Raw genomic sequence first — 23,204 nt, forward strand, 5'->3', positions numbered from 1 at the left:
AGGACAATTTTCTTCTTCATAACTTCTTCCATGTTTTTGGTCATGTGTCCTGTGTCCGATCTTGTGATGCAGAATTACACTGTCATCGCCACTTTTCCCTCACGGCGCTATGCAGCGCGGGATATTCCCTTGAGCAAAGTCTGCAGAGTTGTCAGCGCACCGCAAGTATGCATGAATGGCTAAAGAAAGGCAAAGAGAGAGCCCTCATGCATTTGCAAAAGTCAGAGAGGGAAAGCCCTGAGCTCTTGTAGACATAGTGGGATTGCATGTCAAAATTTGTCAGTGCATTTCAGTATTGGTTTAACATGCCCTTGCTCACTTCTTCTCTGTACTTTCTCTGAAAACTCAAATAGACTTTTGTGAGTTCGACCCTCCAGGGTCCAAGGGAGCAAGTGAAGAATGACAGAGTCAGTCATTGCATCCTACTCTGCATGCGCCGACCCTAACCAGCACCAGTTGACATTAACAAACTTTTCACAAGTGACTGTATATGTTATCTTATGTTACGTTATGTTACGATTTAGACAAGAACATTTTCTTGATATAACAACATATTTTATCTTATGACACTGAATCGGTGTATCTTGTTAAACAAGAAACGTTTCTTGTTATAACAACGTTTCAGCTTTATCCCATTAAAACAGGAAATGGAAAAGAAAAAAACCAAACACAAATCGCGCTTGTTACTTCAACAAAAATATATAAAGTGGTTATTTTGATTGTGTTTTATCTACAGGGTCTTTACAAGACAGACACATTAAAAGTGGAGATGTAATCTATGCTATATTTACACCCAAGGAGAACTTGAATACAGCTCCTTCAAATTCACTGCGGCAGGTAACTGAAATGGGAACGGATGCAGTTCGGTGTCATGTCATGCTCAAGGTGGGTTTACTCTACACTCATTTTTTTTTTTTTTTTTAGCAGCATAGGAGTCTTCTAGAAAAGAAAATACTTTTAATTCAGGTTTATGTTATGGCCAATGTTTGTAAATACTGCAAGTTTTTATTTTTAAAATCGTTTCTTATCAGAATGTCTCTAAATACTACATCACACATGAACTTTTGTGACAGTTGCTATGGAAAAGACACTTTCTAGGCATAGGAATCAGAGCTTTGATAAATTCCAAAGGCTTTGTCATTGAAATCATTGGGAAAAAGCCATAGTTGCTGCATTCACCCAAAACTGACCCAGATTTCAAAAGAGAACAGGCTTAAACTGGCGAATGTATTATCTGAGTCCTATAGGTTAATCTCTAACCCCATTTGGTCCCGTCTCAACTGCTGCACGAGAGATAGTTCTGGGTACTGTCTATGGCAAAGGTCAGAAAAGCTGCCGTAAGCTCCTCTTTACTGAAGGTGGGAAACTTTACCTGAGATATATTTGCCAAATGGAATTACAAACTGGAATTATGCTTGATGCAAGGGGTCAACGGCCCAATATCAGTATTACCACCCACCCGGTAGCTGCAGGTATCTGCAGGTATCTTTTTTCTCCGGTCTCAATATGAGGCCAATTTGTAATCGCACAGTTCTGGAAGTTCAGAAACACAAGTAGTTTTCGTCCATCTTTCAGTTCAAGCAGTGGTCAGGCAGTGACTGAATGCACCCTCGAAAGTCAGTGCAGCTCGGGGTCAAAGTGCAACAAATTAAACTTTCAACACTACATGCACAATAACGGAGAGGCGTGCACAAAAGCTGTTTTTCCGTGATAATGTGTAATATGCCTTTATCATGTCACGTCAGCTCATGCAACACATGTATGGAGGGCACGGTGAACAGGACATGTTGATGTTTAACTTTACTTTTCTCCCCTATATTTATAATCTCATACAGGGAGACTTCGAGGTGAATGTGGACTTGGCAAAACACACAATAGCTGATTTGAAGAACAGGCTTGCCAATGAAAGTGGAATCCCAGCATATGTTCTTCATTACAAGTAATCGGGGATTGTTGTAATGTATGGATAGCATGGCCTTTGATCTCCTTACAGTTTCATCGGATTTTCCGTAGGCTACCGATTCTGTGACACGGTAAAGGCGTTCATGTGCTTATCAACTGTATTTTCAGAGGTGAAACTGGCAGTGGCACCACACTGGAAAGTTGTGGAATCTCAGAGGGGTCAACGGTGCACTTCTCACTGTCCTCATTTTCTGAGGAGGTTCCAGGCCCCCACGAATTCTTCATCAATGATGTTGAGCCCTCAGTGAAACAAACCTGCAAAGGAATCAGTGTCCTCTTGTCGTCACTGTTTGTCATCGTAAGCAGCTTGTCATACTATCGTATCCTGTCACAAGTACAATGAACTGGCTTTTTAAATTATTTAACCCCTCGCTTATTCATCTATTTTGTTGTGTCTACTCATTTCAAGTCCTTTTCCAGCAGAGTTTAATTTGATAAATGCGCTTATTTGCTTCAGACTGGGAGTATTTTCAGAGAAGGTTCCATGATGGGAGCCTGGCTTAGCTCAGTAATTGGAAACAGGCAGAACTAGCTGCTGTCAAAAGTGTCTTGCAGCAACTCCAAAGCTACCATATGTAGACGATGCACCTTGTGTAAGTAACACGTGTGCAAATAGGCCACGGAAACTTGTGGTTTAGCAGGTTTTGAGTTTTCTTGCACATTGGAGCTGTTTACAGTCTTGGGTCCAGTGGCTGCACACAGCATTTCAGAAGTCCTGTTGCTGGCATTAAACACTCCCCTGGATGGATTGGTGGCTATCTTGCTATCTAATGAAGACTAAACATAATGCTTACAATTTTTTTTTTTGCCTGGCCTGGCTTATTGCCTGGTTTAATGCCTGGCTTAATGCTGATGGTTTTTGCTCAGCACAATCTTTTTAAATTACAGTGTATAACTATGAATGAAAGAAAGGAGCTGTCAGCTGTCTCTATTATTAACCTCTTTTGGAAGCCCTTTCCCACAGTGTATTCAAAATACTCATTTCACAGTTGTACTTTAGAGTAATTTTGGAATTTTCTTCAATTATACTTTATAATGATTTCTGATTCATACTTTTCTCATCTAGAAACACAGAGCTCCAGTGGTTTCACACAAGAATTTGATTGGCTACACACGAAAACTAACTGGATGTAACCCTCTGGCTCAAAGTTTGTATCTGTTACTCTGCAGGAATGAAACCATATCCAGAACTCAAAAGGTAAACTATACAAAATGGTGTAATATTTCTTTTATTATCTCATTATTGCTTCACCAGTGACCTTGGCAGAACATGTTCATTTGATCTCATAACTGTTTTATTTTCCTGTAGATCGCGGTGGTGGAAGGCTTGTACACTCTCTTCAGAGAGCTTTTGCCAAAACCCGGAACGACACGAGGGGGAAAGGTCATTGAGGACCTCGATGTCTTTGAGTACTCAACATACTGCTGGGCATATCTCATGTCAGAAGCACAGGTATTTCCAAATTAGTTTAGAGGCCAAATCTAAATTCACACATGTTGAAATATTGTTGAGACAAATTTTTATTAAATAAATCAATAATGTATGTTTTTTTTTGCCCTTAACTACCATCTAGTATACTTGCCTTCAATTACATGACATTACATATATTTGGAATTCTTATAGGTATTCTTTTATGTATTTCTTTCAGATGTATACACAGTGCTTTCTCAAAGCTGTAGTTGCAAAATTTAATTGAAGTTGCTTAATTCGGGCTCAGTCAAGTTAAGAAACATTTCAGCGTTTTATTATATTGTGCTTCAGTATGATGTATCCAAGAGGCTGCACGTACGGTTTCACATCATAGACTATATTAAAACTTCCATCCATCCGTAAATCAAAATAACCCCGTTGGAGTTTACTTACTCGTGTTAGAAAAGGATGTATTGTATGCATGCAGCAATTCCACATTGTAAAAATACTTCATTCCAAGTAAAAGTTCTACGGTGAAAATTGTACAAATAAAAGGATGTAAGTATTGTCAGTACTTAATGCAGGGAAATGGCCCTTGTGACTGTTATACTATTCTACCATCACATTATCATACTGATCTATTCATTTGTAAGTAGCATTTTACTGTTGTAGTTGGTCAAGTTGGAGCTCGTATTAACTACTTTACAGTTACACTGTTGGGTACATTAATAACAATGCATCATGTTTTATAAACTGATGATACATTTTGTATGTAAAAGCTTCATCTGCAAAGTAACTGTAAATGTTAGATAAACGTAGTGGAGTAAAAAAGTGCAATATTTTATGTGGAGTGGAGGGGAAGTATGAATAGTAGTTATAAAATGGAAATAATCAGGTTAAGAATAATTAGCTTAAATCTGTACTTAGTTACTTTCCACTGCTAGAGGAAAGTATATTGAGGCCAACCCGGAGCCGTAGTGCTATGCATTGCCTTCACATAGCCTATGAGAGCTGTGGACTTGAGACTCAGACTTAAGTTAGAGTTAAGAGGCAAAAATAGGAACTGGGGACTTAAATTAAGCTTGCTGAGACATGAAAGCCAACGTTTCATCAGTTTTGATCTTGTCACAGTAAACTTTTTGCAAGGCTTAATCACCACCTTGCAGTGAGAAGGTCTACACTACTGCATCTGGATGTAGTTTATCTGCATCACCATGCTTAATATCAAGTATGTCACAATAGTTGCTCCAAGGACAAATATTCCAGAACCAAATCTGCGCTAATCAGTTTTTTGTCCAGTAAAGAGCAGAAAAAAAAGAGACTGCGCTCCCCTAAAAGAAGGACTGCAGGTCATCTGTGTGAGCAGCTCCACAGCGTTCACCAGCTTGTCGCTAACTGTGTCTGTCTGCTGTCCGGTGCTGGGCAGGTAGCGTACAATGGGTTTATCAGAGCTGACTGCCGACAGATCACACTTTATCAATACACAGGTTTTGAACAAACGAACTGGCAAACAAACTGCATCTTACGTGCTACTTTCATGGTGCCAATTGATCTGAAGCCAACTATGTTTGGAAATAGCACGTGAACTCCGTCAGTTCATTTAATAATATAGCTTTGATCCAAGAGATGAAAAATGATCAGATCAGTCACAACTAACCAGCAAATCAGCAGAGAAACAGTCAGTCTCAGTCAGTCATTACATTAGCTATTATCCACATTAATTAACCAGAACTAACTTGATAACCAACTGTCGTCATTGATTTTTTTTTTTTACCGTGACCACAATGTTTAATAATGATCATGAACCTTGCTCGACCTTGGCCACGTAGTTATAGTTGCCTGAACAATTTTTTAGCGATAGATCAGATCAGAATCATCACTTTAGGGAAAGTTATATTGGTTGTTTATTTGAGACACTGACAAATGACCTAAAACAAATGGCCTTTAAATATTGACATCATCAAATAGAAATGTTGCCAGCCCTTTATATTATCTGCCTATTTAAGAGCTATTTGTTCTCTTTTTTTGGAATTGCAGTGGTCCCAAAATATGTTCATATAACCAGTTACAATTAAATGAGAGCCCTCACTGTTCTGTTACGAATGGTCACATCCCTTAAACTCTATAATTCTGAAATGCATGTTCGTGCTTATCGCATAATTTCAATATTGTTGCAAATTTTTTATTTTTTTATTTTTTATTTTTTATTTAAACTGTTAAGTAAGAAACCACATATCTGAACGTACTTTATCATTTTTATTATCTAGAACACAGTTACAGAGAAGTGATAAACTCCCAGTACTGTCTAATGACTCGTGAAATGTCACCGCCTTGTGTTATTTTTACAGAAAGAGACATCAGAACATGAGAACTACGCACCATGTTCTCTGATCTCTGAAGAGGGCAGCCGTTTCCGCGAACCAGTCAATGTACCTGGGGTACCAGGTGCACTGGAAAGAGCAGTTGTTCTGCAGAAAATCAAAGGTAAAAAAAAAAAACTCTTACCTGTTATGGATCTAAATTATATTATTATTATTACACCTGCTAATATGTTCACATTTTTGCATACATGTAAGTGCCTTGGTTTTGCTGTTTCGGTCACTGGTATCATGGATCATTGGTATGGTATTTTACTTACCAAGTTAGTTGCTGGGATCTGGGGATGTAGTATCAGTGCTACAACAAAGTCCAGTAGGCCATGTGGCCCAAATGGTAAAACAAGCACACAGTTTATAAGCACATCCCTAGTTTATCAAAACTGTTTACTTACTCAAAAAGAGAAACTACATTGATCATTAAACTCATAAGCCAAAATTTCCAATCGTGAAGGTCTCTTATATCTTGCTGAGCTACTTTACAGTAGTAACATTGTGGGTATCCACCTGAGTGGCGAAAAGTTTGATAATGAACTTGTGAAAACAATTCTTGCTCAGTTCCTAGCTCGACCTGTGGTGAACTTTTGCCTTAGTGTGGGTGGAAACAATGCAAAAGTAAACTACATTGGAAAATTCGACACTAATTCAAGGCCTCATCAAAGCTGCGTTCAAATCAGTGCCTATGATTCAAACAGCATTAAAAGGAAAACCTGGGGATCTATGTACCCTCTGCTACCACAATTTAAAGTGTCTGTCACAGTGCTTACCAGTGAAAAAATATTTATGAGAAGTATTATTGCTGCATGTAAAGGTCTTTGTTTGATTTATAACATCTTTTCTTCTGACCCCTGTCATTTGTCAGGGAATGATGATGAGTTATTGAGGGCCTTATATATCATTTTTTCTGCTACTATGTTAAGATGGAGAGAAGATTCCAAACAGCGCAGACAAGGTTCTCCTAGAAACATCACTCAGGAGAGCCACTGACCTGGAGAAAATCTTGCTAAGTGTTGATCCTTCAATTTCAACATATCACCTTTGGATTTCTCATGACAGCGTGACTGGTCAGAAGTATGTATTATTAAATTCCTTCATAAAATATGATCAAATTAGCTACAATAAAGTGTGGCACAATTGGTTTACAAAGCTTTGTCATACAGATTTCCAGCCACTGTAAAGTGAACATGCTGTATAATGTTTTATGGCTACAACAGTGGCCTGTGTAACAATGCTAAGATATGTAATAATGATGATTAGAGTGAATGTTTTTCAGTTTGGCGGTCGTTTTGCAAAGAGATCAGTCTTAACTATTTGTAGCTGATTCTTAGTGTGGGCAGGTTACTACACCGCTATATAAACACTTTTAATACAGCTTTATGAGTGATAATTAAATTGGAAACTTAACTGTTTTGCACCCTTTACTTTTGGGTTTGTGCTCAGATGACCCAGTTCTCACAGTATTCCAAAGACAGTAACCTGTTTAGTAATTCCTTTGATTAAATTACAGCTTCCACATAAATACTGTGAAGACTTTTGCAAGCATGGAAAAGGAAATGAAGGCTTTCCCTCTACTCAGTGTGTCTCCACCACTGTCTTTGAAGGATCTGGGAGTTCAAGACCAGTGTCTTGTTTTGCTGAACGAAGGTACTAGATGAATGAAAAGGCTGTTAGTAAAATTTTATACAGCAAATTGTGTCGGTGGATCTGGTGCTGTAACAGTCTAACAGTGATTTCATAAATGTACGATATGTGCTACGAAGACAACAGGATGTTAGTGGCAGTGAAGGGAAAGAGTGTAGGACATACAGTGCAGTCTAGGCTATGATTTGACCCTACTCCTTAATAAATAAAAAATCAGCATCCAGAGGCTGAAGAAAGAGAACGAGGAGCCATGCTTTCCCGCATGGATGGTCCTTGCGCTGGCTGTTTTAAATTTGATAGGAGGCTACTTCACTTATGTGCCCGTGGCAAAAGCCAGCGTCCCTTACCTGTTGCAGTCTGTTAAGTCCCCTAGGGCAACATGTTAACTGGGGGTGAACACTTTACCATTTACATTCCCGTTGGAAGTGAAATGAAATGCAACATGATTGTTTGTCTCTCAAACTTTACACAAATGATAAGTGTATAGGAAATAGAGAGTGGATTGGTTCTGAATCTAGAGTATGTTGGACAGTTACACACAAGTCTCAACATTAATCTAATCAATATCCAAGGGGGCTGGAGTGTACCTTAACCTACCATACATTGACCCCTTGGCTGCATGTGGGAAACCTATTATCCCTTTCATATCAGAGATGTGTGTATTAAGCAGCTCTGCGGAATGTGTGTTCAAAATATACTGCACCATATAGGCTTTATCCCAGGTGTGTAGTTGTCACGAGGAACAGGGATCACGTTCCCCAAATATGCGAAAAAGGAAATACATACGCACACATCAGCAGATCCCTCCAAAACTTGAATGTGTTTATTTGTTCCCCTCAATATTCAGTGTTAGACTGATTCCGAAACACACAGGATGGTCACTGAGCTCCTCCTGCTTCACATTGGTTCTCATGTCAACCAGCAATAGCTCAGAAGCATGTCAAAGGTTTTGGTCGCTCAGTTTCCTCCACGCACCATACACAGAACCCTCATACACAAGCTGATCACTCACGTGTCTACAGAAGTAAAACACAGTCTGTTTAATACATCTGGATTGGTGTTTTTCAGTGCAGCAGGCTGGAGAATGTTCTCAGTTCCCCTCTGTCTCTTGTCTTTTAAAAACTGGATCTTTAGTTGAATTGTTACTAAACTGTGTCATTGTGAACTGACCAGGTGTGTATGTGCACCTTAGCACACTTTGGGTACATCCCACTTCCCTTATTTGATCGTTCCTCGCTCTTTGGTCATTGCTTGAGCCAGAAATCACTGCAGTCTTCCATCCTGAAGGCTGTTCCAAAGCTCTTATTTCTGTTATGCGGATCGAGGAGGGATCTCTGAGGAGTTATGAGCGAGAATACACAAAACCATCCTTCTTGGAGGTCTTACTGGATAGACGTACCCCTATTTTAGAAATTGGTTATTGGATGCTGTAGCAGATCTGAAAACATGTCACAACATCACTGCAGTTTTATACCAAAATAGAAAGAAAAATAATGTAACAAATTTAAAGCTCCAAGTTTTAAACAACTTTCTCTTGTCATTAGAAAGGTTTTTCTCTTCAAGATCAACTATTATTTCCCCTTTTAATCTGTATCATCAATAATATAGTCAGGGAGAGGAGGAGAATCTGATGTTTTTCAGAAATAAACACATTTTGTCTATCATCATTTTCATTCATTCAAGTGAGGCGGAAAATCCCAGTGCGTCAGGTAGAAATACACTGTAGTTTGATGTGAAGTAAATTTACATAATTTACACTTTGTCTAAAACATTTTGGCTACTATATGATTTCTAAAAAACATTCTAAAACATTCTAATCATAACCTGGGTTACTAAATAATGAATTTACAAACAGAACATCAATAAATGCAGATGGAAATAATTAGTACATTTAAAAAAAAATATTGCTGCCTTCAAAAATGTTTTTTGTGTATTTGGCCTCTGAAGTACATGTACACACTGCGGTTTCAAATATGTGAGTAAAGTATAAATAGGTACAGAATACTGATTTTTAATAAATGTACAGATGTTTGGGCGACAGTTTAAACATGTTCGAAGACCCAGCAAATAATAAAAATTATTTGGACAGTGCGTATATGGGCACATACAAACTCCAAACCAACAAAAGTTGCTTGTTACAGAACAAATTTGACTGACACCTGAGCCAACTTTCCTGCCGCCATCAGAGCTAGGATCGCAGAGGGTCAAATGATGTGTACATGAACCCAAATCTCACCACAGTTTTAAAAAAAGTTTAACTATGCTAAGACACCAAGGTATGTGGCACTTACATTATTTCATTTAAAGTGAGGAGCTACAGGATTGCCACAGCCTTTCGTTGTAATATTTCTCCTGTTTTCCCTGGTGCTGATGTACATGTATGTGTAATGTTATTGCTCTTTCAAAATGTTTAACAAGTACTTTGTCTTTTGCAGACAATCTTGGTGTTTATCTGAATAAAAACAAGGCAATGCCTGCAATGATTGAGGTGTATAATTGCCTGTCTGGCAAAACTAATAATTTGGATGTGAACATATTGGCAGCTAGGTGAGTAACTCAGTTTTTTGTAGTATTAAAAACCTAAGTATAGATCAGATCAAGATATATTAATAGAAAAAAACTTTAGTTTGGTTTTATACATTCAGATCCACAACTTTACAGTGGCTTCCAAAAGTACTTTTTGCACATTCTATTGTGTTGTAGATTTGATTTGAAATGGATAAAATTGCCATTTTGCATATCAGTTTACACGTAATAACCCATAATGACAAAGTGAAAACATGTTTGTAGAGACTTACCCAAGAAGACTCAAAGCTGTGATTTCTGCCAAAGGGGCGTCTACAAGGTACTGAATAAAGGGTCTGGATTATTTTGTAAATAAGAAATTTCCGTTTTGATTTGTAATAAATTCCCAGAAATTTCTAAAAACATGTTTTCAGTTTGTCCTTATAGATTAATGAGTGTAGATAGATGGGCAAAAATGCCAATTTTATCCCCTTAAAATTAAATCTATAATAGAATAAATTGTGATTTAAGGCCTCTGAATACTTTCTGAAGGGACTGTAATATTGTGAATGTCAATGTATATTCATTCAAAGTGGATGCATTCCCTTTTATAAAATATAAAAAGTCACTAGAATGTCGTAACTAATGTGATTTTATTTGCTTGTACATACATAACATCTTAACGCAACATGTAATTTTCACTTTTCCTGCAGAACTGGTGACTTGAGGAGTGACCTTTCATTTGTCACAACCAGGACTCCAAAAGAAGCCATACTGGTAATTTTGATCCTTTACTTCTTAAATTATTTCTAAAGGAGAGGGGGGGCTGTTGGATGTACTCAATGGCATAAATCTGTTGAGAACTGCTATACCTGCATTCATTTTACATTATGTTGCCAAAAGGGTGGGAATAGCATTATTTTAATTTATTTGTGGCATGACCAAACAATAAAAACAAAAAATCCAATTGTGTTTAATCAAAAAGTTTCAACATTTGTATTTGGAAATAGTTATTATTAACTTTTATTTCGATCCGGCTGCATAAGTCTGAATCAGGCAGAAAACAGTGAGGGAAGATAGCTCTCATGACAAGTTTCACCTTAACACCTTAACAAGTAACTTAACAGCAGCTGACAATCTTGTTTGTACTCAAGGGTGTGTCAGTACACTGTAACTGCAGTCAGCATGGGGATGCAGGCTCTTTATATGCATGCAAACAACTCAGTATGGGCAGTGTAAGGGCACAAAATTACAAAAACAGTCTTCAGTCAAGGTCACTATGAAGCAAATGCTTCAACCTGAGTTTCACTTTTGGTTGAAGAAATGAAAAATACAACTCAATCGCTTCTAAACTTTGATTTCATCAGGTGCTGATAGATACAAGCTCATCCATGTCTGAGAAGTGCTATGGAAGTGTGGAAATACAGAAAATCCATGCTGTAAAAGAGCTTTTTGAAAACTTTGCAACACGGAGTATGGCTTATGATTTCCATCATGTCATTGGCCTTGTGACATTTAACTCTACAGTGCAAACGCTCCACACATTTACAGAAACGCTCGAAAAGTTTAAGGTAAATACAGTACATCACACAACACAACAAAGTGTATCACACCTGTCTTTGTTCAGTCCTGTAGTGTAAATCTGAGTCTTACATACCAACTGAAGGTTAAGATATGTCCTTTCTTTCTGTGTGGCATATAGCATGGGCTCTTGGGCCACGATGCAATAGGCTAATACATCTAAATAGATACAGCTGCTCCCTTTTTCAGGACCACGTGCACACTCTTGAGGCAACTGGAAGTACCAGGCTGTATGATGCACTACAACATGGAAGTCTTGAGCTGGAAAATGTAAAGAGGAAGTTTCCAGACTGTAGACTTCGCATTCTGTGTCTCACAGATGGAAATGATGTCGGGTAAAATTCCTTTGCTATGCTAGTTAGCTATGATGCCATAGCTAACATGAGATTATACACAAATCAGCTCCCCAAACTGATGTTTGATTAATAAATGCCCACTTCATGCTTTCCCCAAAGAGCAGGACAACAACTTATATGGTGTGTGTGAGTGAGTGAGTGACTGAGTAAGTGTGTGTGTGTGTGTGTGTGTGTGTGTGTGTGTGTGTGTGTGTGTGTGTGTGTGTGTGTGTGTGTGTGTGTGTGTGTGTGTGTGTGTGTGTGTGTGTGTGTGTGTGTGTGTGTGTGTGCGTCTTTGTAAGGATCAATTTGAGATTTAGACCCTGGGAGTGAGGACAGTTTTGGCAGTTCTGTAGCCAGAGTTCATACTAAAATATAAAACAATGGGAATTAATAGGAATATTGCATATATTTCTATTTCAATTCAACAATATTGTTGGACAGACTTCAGGGATAGATTCATGAATTTTTTTCATTTAAATTTTGTTAGACCACATTGCACATTATGATCTTTATCCAAGATTCACAATCATTTATTTGCATAACAATCGTTTACGCAAATAATTTGTAACTTAGTGAATAAAACTACAACTGTTAAGATTGAGTTTACTCTTGGACCCAAAAGTAGTACTCAGATACAGAGTGGATTTCACAGTTCAAAGTTTATTGAAAGTTCTTTGAGAGGGTGGTTTGGGGTGGGGGTTGGAGTGGCAGGAGAGCGGAGCAGGAAGCTGTGTAGGTAAAAGGGCCAGGGTGGGCTGCAGAGGCTGGGCAGACTGGGCACTGGCTCTTGGAACTCTTGGAGCTGGGCGGGGCTGGTAAGCAAGCTGGGAGGTAGAGTTGAACTTGAGGCAAAGGCAGACAAAAGTTAATGAAATTCAAAACACAAGATGAGATCAAACTTGCAAGGATACTAGGAGTTGGTCAAAGCGTAATACCACACAGGTGTGCGGACAATCTGGCGAAGAGTGGAATGTAGAAGTGAGTAGATTGAGGTGCGCAGGTGGTTTGGCAGAAAAGGGAACCACAATGCCATGCCCAGCCCACACACACACAAAAGACTTCATAATGCCCTTGCAACATAAATCACATCTTGCACCACATGACATTATGTCATTGGAAAAATATGACAGTGTAAAAATGATAAAGTTAATAAGAAATCTTGGTGACTACACTGACAGCACAGACTCGTCACTAATAACAAAAACCACACGTTGTAAGTGATGCTGTTGGTTGAAAGCTGAATTTTAAATTTACTTTCATGCTAAAGAGGCTGTCTGAATCCAGTCCAAACCTTCTGACAGAATAAATCAACAGGCCTACAAACAAATGAATATAGGACACAAAAAAAAATATTAAAGGAAACCATCTGGAAATCTTGTGCTGCTCCCATTAATCAAAACAAAGGATACTGTGGGTGATGAGCCAGAAGTGACAGGGGTGTATCAAGATGGTGTTAATAAGGATAATAAACCTCAGCGACCTGGGGGTGAGAGTTGCTTCAGCACCCTTCAGTAACCCTATGTCTTACGGCTATGGCTGAAAGTGACGTCTCACTGCAGAATCTCTGCAGTTGACGTGCACGGCACATCAATCAACAGTGGTCGGGGAAAAATTCTCTCAGTGACTTTTCACATTGCATTACACATTGAAGGGGAGAACAATAATTGTTCAAAAAAAATTTTGTTTTTATTTGAAAATTAATTTTTGGAGGTGAAAGTGTGCATAACTGAGGGTGTGTGATGCACGTTGCCGACCCATGCCAACTCTTGGTGATGGGCCCGAGAGGTTTCAAGGTTCAGTTTAGGGTAAGGATTGGGGTCAGGCATTTAGTTGACATGGTTGAGGTAAGGGTAAGGGGCTAGGGAATGCCTTATGTCAATGAGGGTCCTCACCCTCATTAGTATAGTATAGAAGTACAAACATGGGTTATTGAACTCGTACTATACAACTAGCATCTGGTTTTAAACAAAGAAAAACATTGAGGAAGCTGATATATTTAGTTTGTCACCAGCTATAATGATGAAATGTTGCTCTTTAATATGAAGAACAACAGTGTATTATGCAATGTTTTTTTGACAATGTGTCTGAATATCTGTGCATAGATCCACAAGCAAGCCAGTGCCTGTTGCAGTCAGCCTGATAAAATCGAACATCATTCTGGATTCGATTCTTCTTGGAAAAGTGCAGAACAACTGTCTCCATGGAATCAGCATTGCAACAGGTACAGTATGAAATCCACAAAAGCAATTTTTTTTTTTGAAATACAAAAAGATTTAAAAGACATGGGTAAGCGTTATGATCCATATTGATAAAACTCCATAGTAAACCATGCTAATGTAATGTTAATCTAAAGCCCTCAGAAAGTTGACCTAAATGAAGATTCATGAGCCAGTGGCAAATAAGGGCAGCCCAGTCCTTATTCAGGTCTAATAACACGCTTACGTTCGCCAGCATGAAAGCAGGAGTGGTGGAGACTTTGAAGAACAACAAAACTATTAAAAATAGGCAAACTGGCAAAACAAGAAGGCTGTAAAACTTGGCTTAAGACAACAAAGGAAAATCTGGCTAAAGGGAGGAGGAAAGTGGCCTGTATTTATACTAGGGCATCATGAGGAAATGGGAATGAGTGTGATTCTGAGACAAAATCAGAAAGGATGTAAACCAAAAGAACAGAAAAACCACCAGAAATAATGACCAAAACTACAAATCATTGTTGTCCAGTGAAAACCGTGTATCTTCTCAATTTGCTGATGTCAAAAATGTCAGATAAAATAAAGGACTCCTGTGTTCCTCAGAGTTTCTTTATGTATGAAAATGCTCCTGCTTCTGAAGATATACTATTTTAAAACTTGCTGGATTATCGAAAAATGCATTTTTACGAAGGTGAAAACATGGCAAACTTTTAATTTAGCTCAATAAAGGTTGAAGTTTTAGAGAAAGGGTGAATGTAGTATGTAGCAAACATAGGTTGGAAATATATAAAATGTAATTCCGACATTAAGTCATTCTTCTAGCTCTTGGGAACTTAAAGTAAACAATGCAATTGAAAGATCAACACACACAAAAGAGTCACAGCAACAATTCCTATTTACAGTCCAGACAAGTATTTGGACAATTTCTCAACAATTTCAATTTGAAACAAAATAATGGATACTACATTAGATGCTAAGTCTCAGCTTTAATTTGAGTAAGTTTACATCAATACAAAAAGAACTGGTTTTGAGATATAGATCTTTTAATACACAGCGCCCATATTGTAAGGTTTCAAAAGTTCAAAAATGTTTTTTTTTGGGGTAGCTGTATTTCGTTTCAATATTAGTTAATGCACAAAAAAAATTCACACAGGGCTCAGAGATTACTTAATTAGTTTGAGGTGGAGTTGTCTGTCAATGTGATGAGTAATGACATGAGAAATATCAAAGGTAGTTGGTTTGCCAAAATCAACAGTTGGGTACACTCTAAAAAAGCAGGTGTGTACAGGAAAACTAGAAAATGAAAAACCACCTGGTAGACTGAGGAGTACAAGTCTTGTGGATTAGCAGAAAATCATTTGCATGGTGAAGAAAATCCCCTTTATGACTGCACAGTAAGTCAAGAATGCTCTCAAGGATGTAGGCATACATGTTTGTTTGTCAACGATTAAGAGAAGACTTCATGACCATAACCTCAGAGGATTCAATACTAGATGCAAACACCTGGTAAACCTCAAAAACAGAAAGACTAGGCTGCAGTTCACAAAAACACACAAAAAGAAACTGGTAGAGTCAACAAGTCCCTCAACCAGAACGACCATATGGTTTTTTGTCCCTACCCATTGGAGTGACTCATGAAATAATGCCCCTACGGTGGCAGACGAAGTGGGCCACGTGGTTAAGCTTATGGAGTGATCATGGTTTTGTTATGTTTAGGGGAAGATCGTGGTTTGGGTTAAAATAAGTCCTTCATTAAGGTTACAGGACCATCATCGTCATTGTTATAATAATAAACACGCAGTTAAGGTTCTACAACGATCATGGTTTCAAACGGGAAATGAACAGCGGTCTCCCATGTCCAAGTCCTGTGTTTTCTTGACTCATCCATCCCAACCTGCTCCCTATACGGACTCTGTCACTCTTTATACAATGTCACTTCCTCCATTGCTCCTATAGTAATTACTAACACTAACAATAAAAACGTAACTATGGGTCATCATAAGCTGCTCACACAGATGACCTATAGGGCTGCTTTTTAGGGGAGGACAGTTTGGTAGAGTTGTGGAACAAAGGTCTATGGATTGATTAAACAAAAATCAATCTCTATAAAAATAATGGAAAGAGGTAATTGTGACAAAAAAAGGAACAGGTCATGACCCAAAGCCATCATCATCTGTCAAACATGGTGTTGGTTCTGTTATGGCTTGGGCATGTATGGCTGCCAATGGAACTGGCACACTGGCATTAATTAATGCTTTTACGGCTGACGGAAGTGACAGGATGAATGCAGGGGTATACTGGGACATTCTGTGCTCAGATTCAGCCAAATGCATCAAAACTCATCAGACAACCCTGTCTCCTTGAAATTACGTTTCTATAAAACTACATTGCAATAGCAAATATGTTTCACAGGAAACATAATGACTGGCTGGATGTTCAGAGGCAACATATTTCTTGAGTGAATGAAGCGATACATTTATTAACGGCACCGGAGTCACCACAAGGTGGATGGTGGCTGTACAAAGTGAACAACTTTCACACCAGAGACTGGGGTTTGCAACCAGGATCCCATCTGTGGTTAGGAGGAGGCAACAAAGGCACCTTGGTTAAGGTTAGGGAACAATCATGATTGGGCAATGACATATTGTGTCTGAAGTCACATGAACTTTTTCTGTATTAAACCAGATCACAACCTTTCCCTAACCTTAACCGAGTGCTGTGAGTGCCTAAACATAACCATAAAACAATTTAATAATGCTGTAGTCCCCTCAAATTGGAATTGGACAGGAAAATTGGATATGTTGGCAAAAAACAACATATTACTGATTTGTTCAGTATCAATGCATTTGTTACTTGCAAAATACATAAATTAACAACATATCCTCTTTACATTAATAGAAAATGTAATCCAGTCGCAGTTAGATTTTATACAAAACATATTTGCTGTTGCAGATAAATTGTATAGAAACATTATTTTTAGGAGACAGGGTTACGTTGTGCAGCATTTCAGCATTCAGCAGGGCAACGATCCTAAACATATGGCCAAAGCAAAAAGTTTTTCAGGGTGAAGGGGTGGAATATCCTCAAATGACCAAGTTAATCACCTGATCACAGTCTGACTGAGCAGCGTTCCACTTGGTGAAGACCAGACTAAAGGCAGAGAGACCCCACAACAAGCAAGAGCTGAAGAAGGCTGCAGTGAAGCTCTGGGGGAGCATCACCAGAGAAGATTCAAAGTTTCGGGAAATGTCTGTGGGTCAAAGATTTCAGGCAGTCATTGACTGCAAAGAGTTTTCCACAACATATGAAATATGATGATTTCATCTGACTTCATATGTATCTGTCCATTTACATTCGGTAACCAGGCGACCAATTACTTTTGAACCCCTAAAATTTGGACACTTTGTGTTTAAGGGGTTATATCCCCAACACGGGTCTTTCTATATTGACGTAAACCTACTCTGATTAAAGCCGAGTCTTGGAACTTTAATGTAGTATCCATTATTTTATTTCAAATTGAATGTGCTGAAGCACAGAGCCTGAAGAACAAAGAATTTGTAACCTTTCCAAATACCAGCTGTCTGCACTGTAATCATAGAAGCTAACAAAAGGTGACACTGAGACGGATGATTAAAAATAAAATGTGGAAGAGCAAAAGTGATCAGTCACAAGTCAGAATGTGAAGAGGAAAAAATTTACAGAGAAAACTAAAACTACATTTAAAACCTAGGTAACTATAACTATTTCTGATCAGATCCTGGAACACATCATTAGCATAATATAATGTATAGACAGTTTGTGGATAATTAACTCCTCTTTTTTTAATCTGTTTTGCTTTTAGGGGGTTGCTCTTTCAAACCAGAGACAAGCAAAAATGGTCTCAAGCTTTTTGAGATCGAGACTGTTCTTTCTTTGGAGATGAGGAAACCCAAAAAAATAACTGACCCATCCTTAGTCACTGAAGTTAGTACACTGATTATTGTCCACAATTCTGTTTGAGGTACTCTGAAAATTAGACTACATTGTAGTCTAATCAATTTAAAACAATAGGCTTTAGACATTACAATGATGTGCTGGTTTATGTCCATTTGTTATTTTTTCAGAGTCTTTTAAAAGGGTTCTTTGCTATTCATGGATACGATGAATTTCCAGAGGCTACCTTACCGACCCAGATGAAAAGTAAAGTGACAGTGACAGAGAAGTAAGTGAAAAAATAGGCTTCTTTCATAGCTAGTTGCAATATGCTCCAGCTTACTTTGAGGATTACTTTGTTGGACCTGATTATGCTTTAATATGATTTGTCAAGCACAGAGGTTGTGAGAACAAAGGTCAAACAGAGATGCTTTGTGTAATTTACAATCAGGAACACCTATACACCTGCTTATTCATGCAATTATTCACTCAACTAATCATGTGGCATAATTGCACTGCATAAAATACATACAGGTTAAGAGCTTAAGTTAATGTTCACATCAAGCATCAGAATGGGGAAAAAATGTCATCTCACTCACTTTGACCATGGCATGATTGTTGGTACTAGACAGACTGGTTGGAGTATTTCTGAAACTGCTGAAACCTCCCCCAGTTCTGTGAATGTAACATATAAGACAACTGTTTACATTCACAGAACTGTGAACTTTGAATTCACAGTTCTGTGAATGTAAACACCTTGTGATGAGAATGGCCCGACTGGTTAGTGCTGACACAGAGGCTACGGTAACTCACTTAACCACTCTTTATAACTGTGGTGAGCAGGCAAACATCTTATAATGCACAACTCATTGAACCTTGAAGAGGATGAGCAGAATCAGTGTTGTGTTCCACTCCTGTGAGCATAGAACAGGCTCACCGAAACTGGACAGTTAAAGACTGGAAAAATGTAAACTGGTCTGATGAATCTCGATTTCTGCACACAGATGGTAGGGTCAAAGTTTGTGGCCACAATTTCCTCATCTTCTAATGGCGGGAGAACGGTAGAACGGGAGATTCCCAGAATCTTTCAAGCATGGTGGTGGTTCTGTTATGACTTGGGCTTGTACCAGTCATATTATAGTATTTATCTACAATTTCACTTCTGAAAAATATGCAGAAATGATGTGATGCAATCATGTCAACAGAATCTCCAAGGAATGTTTCGTCACAAATAATTGAGGCTGTTGCAAGAGTAAATGGAGGCCCTACCTCTGGTTCTACAATAGACCGAGGTGGTGCACTATCCAGTCACCCCAGGGGACAGTAAGTTCCAGCAGAACCACTTGTTTTGTTGCCTCAGATCTTAACACAAGAGCTGACCTAAGTGTGGTTATTGTGATGGGAACTTCAACTGTCTCACTAGGTCAACTTTCAACTGCTAGCCGTATGCTGTTGCAAGGGGACTACTGGGAGCCCTGAGCTGGGGTTGACTTCCAGAGCACTGTCCAGATGATCTTGTGGGCAGTCACATGTTCCCAGTTTGGCCACGCCCCCTTTTTTTTTACTTGTTTCTCATCAACATCTGACCAAATAACTGTGCAGAACTCCAGGTGTGACAAAACAAGTGACCGAACAACATCAATCATAACAGAAGATGGAAAATATGCAGAACATTTCCTTAAAATTGAAATACCCTTTCCCATCGTGGAAACAATGTGAGCAATCTGATCAGACTAAAAAAATTAATTATTTAATTTGACACCCAGTAATTTGGTTTTAGTGACCTGCTCAACTGATGTCCCATCTATAGACAAATTGAGTGCAGTAGAGTTAGCAAGAACAATCCTACTACCCAATATAATACATTTAGTTTCGGCAATGTTTAGTACTAACTTTCATTTTCACCCCTTTAGTAATGCTATGCAACGCAACATATAGATTCTCTCTCAGCTCCTCTAAAGATGGTGACGCACAGAACAGAATTGAGTCATCAGCATATGCTGTCAGAAAAACTGCCATTGAAAAATACTTGCTGTGGTCTGCCAGAGAGGTAACTCTTCATCCATGCGAGAGCTACTTTCCCATTTTCTTGAATGGGAAAGTGGTCTCCCACTGTATGTTAACCATTGATCGGTCATGTGTAGTAATGCAGAGTGCTAGTAGAATGCCCTTGTCTATAAGCATGCTGCGCTTTTGTTAGTAGTCCGATTCTACTAAAATAATGTAACATTTGATTAAAAATTATCATCCCAAGTATGTTATTCAGGAAAGGGTCTAAGAGTTCTAAAACCATTAAGTCTAAAATTGGAGTAAAATCTGCTTTACAACCTTTGAGTAAGGCTATACTACAGCATTAATCCTCAGGTTCTGCGTGGATCTCCTCTTGGATCACCCTACGCCTCTCTTTCCCTTGGGTCTTATCATAACGGGAAGTTCAATGGTTGCCTTGCCTGGCTCATCCAGCTGCCAGGATGTTGTGCCGCAGTTGTGCCTCCTCCTGGTCCACTGTTTCTTGTGCCTGCCACTTCCTTCCTGTTGCTACTTTGAAGCCAGCTGATGAGACTTTGATGTTAGTGGAGTCTCTGTAAGGCATCGGCTCTCTGTTATGAGTGACCTTAAATTCACGTGCCAGGCTGGTGAAAGGAAGCTGAAGCTTGTCAGTGCACCCATTCTGGGCTACGCTGCTAAGGCTCTTGGGCAGGCAGCGCCACCTGCATACAAACTGCCTGATGTTTCTCTCAAAACTTTGTGGTCAATGGGACTTCATAGATCAGCAGCAGCAAGAGTAGTCTTGGTATGCATAAGCATTTTCATAGCCAAGGCAAATAAGGACACTGAAATTGTGCAGCCAGTTATGATTCATTTCTCTAGATGGTGCCATGCACATGTCATTGTTCCGGAGGGGACTCTCAGACTGAAACTGTTGTAATAGTCCAGGATGAGGTCTTTGATTCTCCCTGTAATATGGTGTTTTATCATTGCTGTCTCCACCAGCTTATGCAGAATGGATCCATGGGCATTAGCAAGGTACAGCCAAACCACTGCCAGGTCTCTTATGCTCTCTCTTGCCTCACGGATCAACTGAGTAACCACTCCTGTGTGCTCAATTCAGCCTGGCACCTTAGGGACTGTGCCCTTCTGCACTGCTGTGTCAATATAAGCATTCTTCCAGAGCCAGGCGTGCAAGATTCTTGAAGAAGATTTTGCGTTCCACGCTAAGGACTGAGATGGTTCTGAACTGCATGATGTCATTTGCATTTTACTTCTTCAGAATCCAGACTCCCTTTGCATAGCTCCACTGCTTGGCAACCTTCCCCCTTAACCAAATCACCCTGAAAAGCCTCCGTAGTAATTCAAAACCTTGGGCAATGCTTGTACACCTTGTAAGGCATCCCACTTGGGCCTGGGACTAAACTGGTTTGGACTGGTCCGATCAATTCTTTTTTCTTCTTTCAGGGTGGGCTTTTTGCTGTTAAATTGGGTGGTGGTGTTATCAGTGTCTGTCACTGACCCAGGTCTTCTTCCCTCCTGCTGTTGCTGTAGGTGTAATTGAAGTGGTTATTGTCCTCCTTGGAGCATGCAGGGTTTCCACTTCGTTTTTGCCCAAGCCTTTCTTTAGTAAATCCAAATGGATGTGCTATGAAGGCACTGCGCTTTTGGGCCCTCTTGTTGCCCATTCTGTTGTGTAATTCAAAATGCTGATTCATGATGAGCCTGCTCTGTACAGGGTTTTGTCTCTTCCTCCTTTGCCTTCTTATACTGGGATTTCAAAGATCTTAGTTCATTACTAAGCTGGCGGATCTGACTTCTTGTCTGTTTTGCTTGGAGGCATTTCTGGTAGCTTTTCTATACTGACAATTAGGTTCCATATTGTCTGAAGCATTTGATCAGCTTCCCCTCTTGATGTTTCTTCAAGGGCTGCATCTACATCCTCGTCAAACTGGTGCCATTCTGTCTCCCTGTGCGCAGCAGGCCAATAAAAGCCATCTACAAGGACATTCTTTACGGCTCCTCTGCTTTGCAACTCCGATATTCCAAGGAGCTTGAGTGTTCAATTGAGAAACTGGCTTTTGACACCTCTGCAACCCATTTCAATACTACAATACTTAGTATTAGTATGGTGTTCTTAATAAAGTGCTCAGTGATTGAAAGTCCATCCTAAAGAGAAAATTGTAATAACTGTAATTCCAGATTATTTTTTTCTTGCTCTAAGTAAACATACATCACACTTAGTAGTCTATAATCTAAACTATTAAAAGATTTGTATTCATTCTTAAGCATTAATCTTTCAAACTAGTGCTCTGAAAGAGAGGATCCGGAATGACAAAGATGGGCGTTTCATGGAAAAGGACAGACGTATCCTGGAAGAGCTGAAGAGCCTGCATTGTAACCCACATCCCTACTTTAATATCTTTCCATCTGAATCTGACTTCAGTAAGTGGCATGTATTCTTGAAAACTGTTTTTTCCAAACACGTTTTTTTTTAACTTAGATTTTAATTGTCTTTTTATTCCAATTATTTATGAAAACAATAAAAGTAGGTTGCACAGCTGATTCTTTCTTTAAGGATGAGACTTCCTTCTCCATGTGTCATCTGATAGAGAAGCCGAGTGTAAACTGAAGACTGTTTGTAATAATGTTAAAATGTACTGGAAATATATATATATATATATATATATATATACATATATATATATATATATATATATATATATATATATATACATATATATATATGCACTATGTAAAGGCTACCACACTTTACTTATTTGGCTCTCGTACTTTTTCTAAACATAATGCATAAAAATTTTGTGTTAATATTTTTTAAGTTCAAGATGTGTACAGCCTTCTCAAATATATCAACTCACATTTCGTTTGAAGCAATACTGGATAAAGAGCAAATTTAAGAATGAAGGAGTCAACTTTTGTGTCTAATTTTATACTTTCAGCATTCTGGAAGATTCTCATGGAGGGCCCTCCTGACACACCCTATGAGAAAGGAGTCTTTGAACTTTTTTGCCAGTTTGGTCCTGACTACCCGGTGAAGCCTCCAACTGTTCGCTTTGTCACTCGCGTATCCTGTCAAACAAATGGGGAGTTGCAAAGATTGGGCCTCATTCATGAAACATACATAGGCACAGGTTTAATCTTGACTGGTGTATATGCACAAATTAATAACGTTATTGGGATTGTTCTGTATTTTCCTATTTAAAATTGTTTGTAGATAGGTACAAAATTAACTTTTGCTCTGGACTACCCTTACATGCATAGGCATGTTCAAATAGTA

The 23,204-nt window shown here is 38.8% G+C and overlaps 1 protein-coding gene across 4 annotated transcripts in view; it reads left to right on the plus strand.

Annotated features, from left to right (window-relative positions):
- Positions 1-23,204, plus strand: part of LOC120786824 — a 33,242-nt gene that overhangs the window by 3,151 nt on the left and 6,887 nt on the right. For 3 of the 4 annotated variants that reach the window (XM_040122519.1, XM_040122520.1, XM_040122521.1), the window contains 17 exons: positions 737-885; positions 1,836-1,939; positions 2,071-2,260; positions 3,029-3,160; positions 3,272-3,415; positions 5,722-5,857; positions 6,669-6,819; positions 7,256-7,392; positions 9,825-9,936; positions 10,608-10,671; positions 11,262-11,465; positions 11,665-11,810; positions 13,916-14,034; positions 17,847-17,968; positions 18,109-18,206; positions 22,215-22,351; positions 22,867-22,991. In XM_040122519.1, the coding sequence (XP_039978453.1) occupies positions 737-885; positions 1,836-1,939; positions 2,071-2,260; positions 3,029-3,160; positions 3,272-3,415; positions 5,722-5,857; positions 6,669-6,819; positions 7,256-7,392; positions 9,825-9,936; positions 10,608-10,671; positions 11,262-11,465; positions 11,665-11,810; positions 13,916-14,034; positions 17,847-17,968; positions 18,109-18,206; positions 22,215-22,351; positions 22,867-22,991 (2,270 nt within the window). Of the gene's footprint in view, positions 1-194; positions 487-736; positions 886-1,835; positions 1,940-2,070; positions 2,261-3,028; positions 3,161-3,271; positions 3,416-5,721; positions 5,858-6,668; positions 6,820-7,255; positions 7,393-9,824; positions 9,937-10,607; positions 10,672-11,261; positions 11,466-11,664; positions 11,811-13,915; positions 14,035-17,846; positions 17,969-18,108; positions 18,207-22,214; positions 22,352-22,866; positions 22,992-23,204 lie in introns of those variants that run through there. The other variant, XM_040122522.1, reaches the window with a different exon arrangement.

Source organism: Xiphias gladius, chromosome 24 (assembly GCF_016859285.1).
Source record: "Xiphias gladius isolate SHS-SW01 ecotype Sanya breed wild chromosome 24, ASM1685928v1, whole genome shotgun sequence".
Classification (NCBI taxonomy): Eukaryota; Metazoa; Chordata; class Actinopteri; order Istiophoriformes; family Xiphiidae; genus Xiphias; species Xiphias gladius.